The following is an 8,889-nucleotide window of genomic DNA, read 5'->3' as shown; positions in this document are numbered from 1 at the left end:
GAGAACACCATGTACCATGGACATGGAAATTTTACAGTAAAGAGAGAAATAAGAGGAAATTACTACCCTTAACTTACACTACTGGTAACCTAAGCTGTGGGGGAAAATGACTTCATTACATAAGAACATAAGAACACAGAAACACAAGGAGAATGGAAGAGGACGAGTGGCCTACACAGGGCAGCCTCAGGATCCCCCCTAATACTCACGATGGCAGAGGTGTAGTTTCAGTGGCACAGGTGGAGGCTTGATCCTCGTTTTGCCGGCGGTACTAGGCACGGCACCAGTAACCTGTCACCTTACTGCACCCACACCTCACTCCACCTGTCATGCGGACATTAAATGTTGCTTTACTCTATTGTTAGCTTACGCTACTTGCAGTCTAGGTTGTGGGGGAGAATAATATGAATTTAGATTGACATCTTGCTGCAATCTGTCTGAAAACATACGAAGAAGGGTCAGTATAATCTTATATCCCTGAAGTACTTATCCAATGAAGACTTGAAGCTATTGATACTCTATGCGCTAACAACTGACAGTGGGAGTCTATTCCAGTAATCGACGACTCTATTATTGAAAAAACTTTTGCGCACCAATGTGTTACATCGGTTTCCCTTTAACTTCATACCGTTACTGCGTGTTATTGTGTTAGTGTCTCTCTGAAATAGACTATCTGGGTTAATATTGTCGAATCCATTAAGGATTTTGAACACTTCAATTAAGTCCCCTCTTATCCTTCGTTTTTTTAGGGAAAACATATCTAAACGCTTTAAACGCTCGTCATATGGCAAGTTTCGGAGCGCTGGAATTTGTTTGGTTGCTCGTCGCTGTATCCTTTCCAGCAAAACTTGATCTTTGATATAGTTCGGTGACCAGAACTGAACGGCGTATTCTAGGTGTGGTCTTACAAATGCTAAATATAATCTCTTCATAAGTTCGGGTGATTTATAATCAAAGTTTCTTGAGATTAATCCCAACATCATATTGGCTTTTTTACTCGCTGCAGAACATTGATCACTCATTTTAAGAGTGTTACTGATAATGACACCAAGATCCTTTTCTTGTTTTACTTCGCTGAGTTCATGTCCTTGAATCTGATATTTAAAGTTAGGATTTTTTTCACCTATGTGCATTACTTTACATTTATCTACGTTAAAACTCATTTGGCATTTTTCGCTCCAGTCGGCAAGTCTTATTAAGTCTGATTGAATCTTTTCCCAACTTTCACTGTTCATTACCGTACCTCCTAATTTGGTGTCGTCGGCGAATTTGGCTACTTTTGATAGGATATCAGTTTCTAAGTCATTCACGTAAATTATGAATAGTGTTGGCCCCAGGACCGAACCTTGGGGCACGCCACTGGTGACGGATTGCCAATCCGATGCTTCACCATTAAGAACTACACGCTGTTCTCTGTCGGTGAGCCAGTCATGAATCCGCGCACATAGATGGTCGTTAATACCATGGGAACGCAGTTTAGAAATAAGTCTAACGTGAGGAACTTTATCAAACGCTCTCTGAAAATATAGGTAAATTACGTCATATGGGCTTCGGGCGTCCCAACATGAATAAACATCGTTGAAAAAAGTTAATAGATTGGTAAGGCAAGACTGATTACTACGAAATCCGTGCTGACTATCAGTTATCAAATCATTTGTTTCAAGGAAAGTGATCATTTTATCCCTGATCATTTTTTCGAATAGTTTAATTAGGACAGACGTAAGGCTGATAGGACGATAATTACTGGCTTGTTTTTCATCTCCTTTTTTAAAGATCGGGGTAATATTGGCCTTTTTCCACTCGAGAGGCACACTGGCCTGTGCTAATGACTTGTTGAATATTAATGTTATGGGTAATTCTAGCTGTTGACTACATTCTCTCAACACGCGAGGAGATAAATTGTCGGGACCCGGAGATTTATTTGGATCTATTTTCTGCAGGTACGCACGCACTTCGCTGATATCAATGTCGGTCAATGCAAGCTTGAGTTCTTCAGGGCCTTGAAAAATTTCCTTCGTGGCTGGAATCGATGTCATGTTCTCTTTTGTAAACACGCTACTAAAGGTTGAATTTAGGACCGACGCCATGCCTTTAACATCACTAATCGTATTGCCACTTAATAGGAGTGGGCCGATATTATTTTTAACAGTTTTTTTGTTTCTTATGTAACTGAAAAATAACCTGGGATTTTTCTTAGCATCGAGTGATATTTTCATCTCATATTCGCGTTTCTGTTTTCTGATTTTCCTTTCGCACTCTCTCTTGACATTGATGTAATTAGTATGATCCTGTGAATTATGTGACAGTTTATATTTCTTATACAGTTTTCTTTTTTCGACGATGATTTTTTGTAGGTAATTATTCATCCACAACGGTTTTTGATTATCAGTCCTTCGTGGCTTGAGTGGAATGAATTTATTGACACTCGCAGTGATTTGTGCAGTAAAACGATTATACATTTCTTGAACGCTGACATTGAGCAAATGATTCCAATTTACTGAAGCCAATTCTCTTTTAAGGTCCATAAAATTTGCTTTACTATAATTAGGTATTAAGAGTGAGTTTGCTCGTGCTTTTGTTTCAATATTTAAAACGCATCTGATTATGTTGTGGTCACTGGTTGCAAATGGCTCGCCTACCTCACACGCGGTTATGAGGTGGTTGTCGGTCGTGAAGACTAAATCCAGAATGTTATTTCCTCGCGTCGGCGCGGTAACTGTTTGATAAAGAAATGTATCTTGCGTAAAATTTAATAATCTAGTTCCTTCCCTGTCGGCAGATAGTGCAGACCAGTTAACAGAGGGGTTATTGAAGTCGCCGCATATTACTGCATTTCTGTTTCTGATAACTTTATTTATCTCTGCTTAGAGATTTCCATCAATGTCTTCATTTGATTTAGGAGGTCGGTAAATTACACCCAGAACATACTTTTCATTAAGGATCGTCGCTTGTACATACAATGAATCATAAGCCTCTGTTTCGGTTGTGTTAAGCTGAATGACTTCTATATTACTTTTAGCATATATTATTACATCTCCACCTTTTTTGTGTAGACGACACTTAGCAAAAGCGTTGTAACCATTGATAGCTACTTCACTTAACTGATGCTTGTCACGCGTATTTAACCATGTTTCTGTGATCAAAATGAAGTCGGGTTTTTCAGTAATTGCATGAATTATCAAGTGGCTACGCTTCTGAATAATGCTACGGGCATTTACATAGAAGATATTTAATTTATTCGCCGAGTGTGCGCCATATATCAACTGTCGATTCACTGGAATAGTGCTTCAGATCTGATTATCTGCAACTACCTCTACCTCACCACCCACCTGTGTGGCTGTTGACCTGACCGCTACCTCAGTATCCCCCACCTGGGGGTCTGGCGACCTGACCGCTACCTCATTGCCTCTCACCTGTGTAGCTGTTGACCTGACCGCTACCTCAGTATCCCCCACCTGGGGGTCCAACGACCTGACGTCCTCCTCAGCACTACACACCTGTACTTCCTCCCTCACCTGAGACCTGACACTCCTACCTCTGTGGACCTCACCGTCTGACTGAAGACTCCTTCCACTCCAAGCCAAGCCGGAAGTTTCCACACTTCGTTCCCGCTGCACCTGACTTTTCTTTAACTCTTTCAAAACTTCCTCATCCAACACTCGGCCCAGCCTTGCCTTGCCTACACAATTTAGGTGTCCATCGTTAGCAAACAAGCTCCTGTCATGAATAAAATGATCCCAGACGTCCACAAACATGACTCCCTCACGACTACACAGATCCCTGACACGTTCGTTAATTCCAAGCATTCTACTGAGAATGAGGGAACTTACATCATGCCGAGGGAGCAATCCACACACAACTGAACGCCGCCTGCTGTCCCTCACCTTCCCGACAAACTTCCTGTACTTGTCTAGAACCTCCTCTGACCTACCTTTAACTACATTATTTGTTCCGACCAGGTAAACAAACTGTCTCCTCTGAGGTAGTGACGACTAAGTCGTCAACCTTCTTAGCTACATGCTCAATTCTACGTCCAGGAAAAACTACATGCCTCCGCCTCGCTCCCTTCCTTCAAAACTCCTGGTCCTGCTGTTTAACTAAACTATCACCGACAAGAACGATCCTAGGATCGCTCTCAACTTGGTCTCCTAACACCTGGAACCTGTTGCTCGTCACGACACCACTGTAACTAACATCTGCTGCTACAGCCTTACTCCCTTTTCTAACCTGCTGGAAGGAATATAAGGTACCTACCTTCTTCTCTACCTCACCTACTCTATCTTCCAACCTCTCTAGGAGGAGGAGGAAGAAGATTAAAGAGTCAAAATTTAATATCACATGAGAAGAGGAATGTGTTAGTATGTGAATACGCGTTTGTGTGTGTGTGTGTGTGTGTGTGTGTGTGTGTGTGTGTGTGTGTGTGTGTGTGTGTGTGTGTGTGTCGTATCTCACTTCCCTGATTGATGAACAGTGCTTATTGTGTGTGTGTGTGTGTGTGTGTGTGTGTGTGAGAGAGAGAGAGAGAGCGAGAGAGAGAGAGAGAGAGAGAGAGAGAGAGAGAGAGAGAGAGAGAGAGAGAGAGAGAGACGGGTTTGAATCTGCAAAACTAAGTGTACTGAAACAAATGGAAATGTTACGGTCATGAACATGATTCTTCGAACGATTTCGTTCTTTTTTTCGCACACGATTTGTCAAACTATTTTCTCTCTCTCTCTCTCTCTCTCTCTCTCTCTCTCTCTCTCTTAAAAGCGCTCAAGGGGAAGAAAAGAAAGCGGAAGAGTAAAGGAGAGAAGGAATTTGCCAAGAAGAAAAGGAAGAGTGGTGACGAACACTGAAGCGAGGCAAATAAAGAATATTCACGCAACTTCAAGGAAAAGGTGAATGAGTGAAGGGAAAATGATTAAGAAAATAAATGGAAAGAGGAAGAACAATAAGAAGGAAATATTGAAAGGTGTCAAATAAAAGAAGAAAAAAAAACAAATACGAAAGCAACTCAAAATGAATAAAAGATTTAAAAAGTCAGAAAGGTTAGGAAAAAAAGAAAGTAATGGCCGGAACGAAAAATGGAAACGTGTCAGTCGAACAAAAGAACAGACATGTGAGCAACTCAACATGAAACTTAATTAGAAGAGCGAAAGTCAGACACACTAAGAGGAAAAAGAGGACAAAATGATAAGAATGAAATCAGAAAAGAGTCAATAAGTGTATGAATAATTAAACAAAGAAACGGAATAATGAAATATAAATAAATACAAGATGGACACACACGAAACATGTTAGGGAGATGTGAAAACGAGGGAATATGTTCAGGTCCAGCGTCATTACATACTCGTTTTGTTATAATTATGGGTTCTCCATATTTGTTAGGCTAGTTTCACACATTCATGATCTTGACTCTCGGCGTTAGAAAATGTCACGCTGCCAGACGTACGTTAAGATCATCGTAAATAGATCCCCTAAAATGACGATCATTGCCGACGTCGAAACGACGTTGCCGAGACGTTGCTGAGATGGACATCCAACAGTCGTGGTTTACTGCCGACGGGTGACAGATGTCGGGGAGGGCGCCGATTGTTAAGAAATTTCCAAAACTGTCGGCGTGTGGCCTGACGTCGGGAGGCGTCGAGAGTAAAGATCGTGAATGTGTGACACCGGACTTGGTTGTCTTTGGTGCATGTGTTCCTCATAACAGATTATACCATATAGTGTTTGGCTGGTGTGTATTGAGGCTTTGTTCCCTTTTTCCATACTATGCAAGAAGAGAAGTTGCTGCTCGACCTCAGCATCAATTATGTTGGTCAAATGCAAGAGGAATACAGAAGTGATTTTTAGGAAACTATTTCCCGGTGCTGTTCTGAAGTCATGACCATTTTCATTTCATCTCAAAGTGCAGCCTTTGGCCCCTTATCTGGTGTTCACTGCGTAATGGTTTGCTCTCCAGGAACAGCTGCATTGCATGTTTAAACAGGAAGATGGGATGATTAACAAAATTAGAGTACATAAGATCAATGAAAACTTTTGAATAACTTTCAAGGACGTTTATAATTTGGGTTTTATATATATATATATATATATATATATATATATATATATATATATATATATATATATATATATATATATATATATATATATTTCTTAAATTTCTAGGAGGCTGTGAAATTTTAAGCCTTTATAGGTTATAATATGTGTGTACTGTTTTAGGGCCCCACACTGTGTGTGGAGGAAATTATCAACGGCATCCCGAGTAACGACAGTAGCACCCAGCCGGTGGCCACACAAGCTGCACGCAAGATGCTCTCAGTCCGCCCCTAGATGCCACCCCGGATGCCGGCCTGGTGCACCCCCTCGTACGCCTCCTGGAGAGGGCAGACAAGTGAGTGTGGCCTGAGTGCTGTAACCAGAGGCCAGGGTTCAGGATGTCTATTTATCCTCTTTATAAATGAAACTTTCAAGAGAGGAATACCAAGGCTTCTCAAACTGAAACTGACCATTCTTTTGACATGTATTAAGGCCATAGGAACAGCAGTTCTGCTCACTTACTGATTTGTTTTGCCTTTTGACTGCCATCTTTAGTTTATAAGTTAACTGACTTACTCTTGTGCCAATGTGAAATAAGGAAAATGTTCTAGATACGAATGTCAAATGGTTTGTACACATTTGCGACCATTACTGTTACGTGTAGGATTACCTTACGACGAACGTGTGGAGATGCGCGTCATCTGATGGCTGACAAGAGCCCTGCCGCAGCCCCGCCCTACACGTTGTGTACTGTTCCTTCTGACCCATTCATAAATAATAGCAAGGTTAAGCATTCTGTGGCATCCAGCCCTAAGTTGTATCGTTCCTGCTGTGAGGGTCTCGCGTTGAAAAACGTGGAGGGGAATATGAAGTCTGAAGATGAAGAGAAGGAGGTAGAAAAGGGTGTCGCTTCTTGATAGAATCTTCCTGCTTTGTTTTTATGTTGTATGAACAAATGATTAGTTTGAAGTTAGTTCCTCCATGTATTCCACGGTGTTTGCCTCCCCAACAGCCTCGGGAGCTGTCGTGTCGTTCGTCAAACTGCTCCGCTCGCCGCACACCAACGTGGCATACAGAGCAAGCCGTGTGGGTGCCTGGAAACACTGCTGGCGATGGCCCCAAACTCAGACTTCGTCATTAAGGCTGGCATTGTACAACCTCTTCTGGAACTCATTAGACCGGACACAAAGGTAAGTGCATGAGGATGTTTTCTTACATTTTATAATCGGATACTCTACCATTCAGTGATGTATTCTTTCTTCACTTCAAAACTCAAGCACAAAGGGGAACAGTAAACTAATGCTTATAAGAGAAAGAAAAAAAAATTGATCATCAGAATAAACTGACTTCAGTATCTTCAGTCCTGTAGCATCACCGCATCATAATGAATGTATTGCTGAGTGTAGATACACAGGTCTTTGTTGAGCAGGCATGAAAAGACGGCACAGGTGGAAGGCCATAGCCACAGATGACGGGCCAGTGCTGTTACACAATACAGTGATGGAGGCAGTGATAGTGAACAGGGTTATAACTTGTTGGCTGCTGGAATGTGTTTGAAGAATGGGTACTTTGAATTACGAGGAACTAATAAAGTAATGTAAAGGCTAGAGTTCAATTATCAGGTCTGAGGACATGTATCTTAACATAAATTCCTTAGTCATTCACTCATTATTGTCTTAGGAAGACACAATAAAACCCAGTGAGGTGATGCCCACTTGGACCGCTTCCTGCATGCATCAGTTATTTGTGTGTCATACCAGTGGGAGTATTGTAGGTTAACATGGCTCGTTAATATTCACCCAGCAAAGGGTTATAAATGTGTTCATCTTCTCAGACTGCCGAGATCAATGAGGTGGACCGCCTGGGCCAGATGAATGAGAAGTGCGGCGGACTGGACAAGACTGAGGACTGCAGCACCACGACAATGAGGCCGTGTACGAGAAGGCCCTGGATGGATATCATCGAGAAGTGTTCCGGTGAGGAGGACGGCCCCGAGTTGAGCAGCACCACCAGTGGCCAGGCGTATGACTTATCTGCGGTGAACAACGTGCTTGAGGGTAAATTATCTTTCTAGGACGTCAGTGTGTGTGTCTGGCAAGGGAGGAGCAGCAGCAGGCAGGGTGTGTGTGTTCCACGGCGGAATAATGTGATAATGTATCTAACCGTCGATTTCACTTGTCTAAGTGGCCTCTGCAGCATGTTTTACTGGGCCTTCAGTGGACCCGCTGGTGCCTCAATGTTTTACTGGGCCTTCAGTGGACCCGCTGGTGCCTCAATGTTTTACTGGGCCTTCAGTGGACCCGATGGTGCCTCAGTGTTTTACTGGGCCTTCAGTGGACCCGCTGGTGCCTCTGTGTGTGTTTCAAAATTGTTTGCTTGATAGGCTGAAGCTTGAGGAATTCTGTGGATTACTTTCCATATCAGGTAATGGCTTTTTTACCTCTTTTTATTCATCCAATAAATTTATCTTTATAAACTGCCTAATGCATTTGACTCAAATGTTATTTTGTAATAGGGGACCAAATAAATTCGTGCCAGAAGATGAAAAATTTGATCATCCAGCACAATGTATCCTTATCCACCTGTCAAAGATATTTTGCTATATCAATAAAGTGAACATAAGTTGTCTTGGTGCAAATTATCCTCCAAATGTTATAAAAAGTTTCTTCACGCCTTTTATAGGCTTTTTTTTTTCATGTTAGGTTAGCTGAGGGCACTCTTGAAGTACTGTGGGTTATTAACTATACAGAGTAGTGTTGAGGGTTGAGTTTACTTTCCTTCGAGTTTTCATTCTCACGTAGTCACGTACAGACACCCTGGCAGGCCTGGACGCTGAAGACTGCGTAGTGTAATTGGCCACTCAACACT

The 8,889-nt window shown here is 42.0% G+C and overlaps 1 protein-coding gene across 1 annotated transcript; it reads left to right on the top strand.

Moving 5' to 3' along the window:
* Positions 1 to 6,210: 6,210 nt before the first annotated feature.
* On the top strand, positions 6,211 to 8,563 carry LOC126995221 (uncharacterized). Its single transcript, XM_050854637.1, has 3 exons — positions 6,211 to 6,376; positions 7,034 to 7,211; positions 7,856 to 8,563. Exons 2-3 carry the CDS (start codon positions 7,134 to 7,136, stop codon positions 8,093 to 8,095), a joined length of 318 nt encoding a protein of 105 aa, XP_050710594.1. The 5' UTR covers positions 6,211 to 6,376; positions 7,034 to 7,133; the 3' UTR covers positions 8,096 to 8,563.
* Positions 8,564 to 8,889: the final 326 nt, after the last annotated feature.

Source organism: Eriocheir sinensis, chromosome 1 (assembly GCF_024679095.1).
Source record: "Eriocheir sinensis breed Jianghai 21 chromosome 1, ASM2467909v1, whole genome shotgun sequence".
NCBI lineage: Eukaryota > Metazoa > Arthropoda > Malacostraca > Decapoda > Varunidae > Eriocheir > Eriocheir sinensis.
Note: the sequence above shows the minus strand (reverse complement) of the source record. Positions and strands in the feature narration are given on the sequence as shown.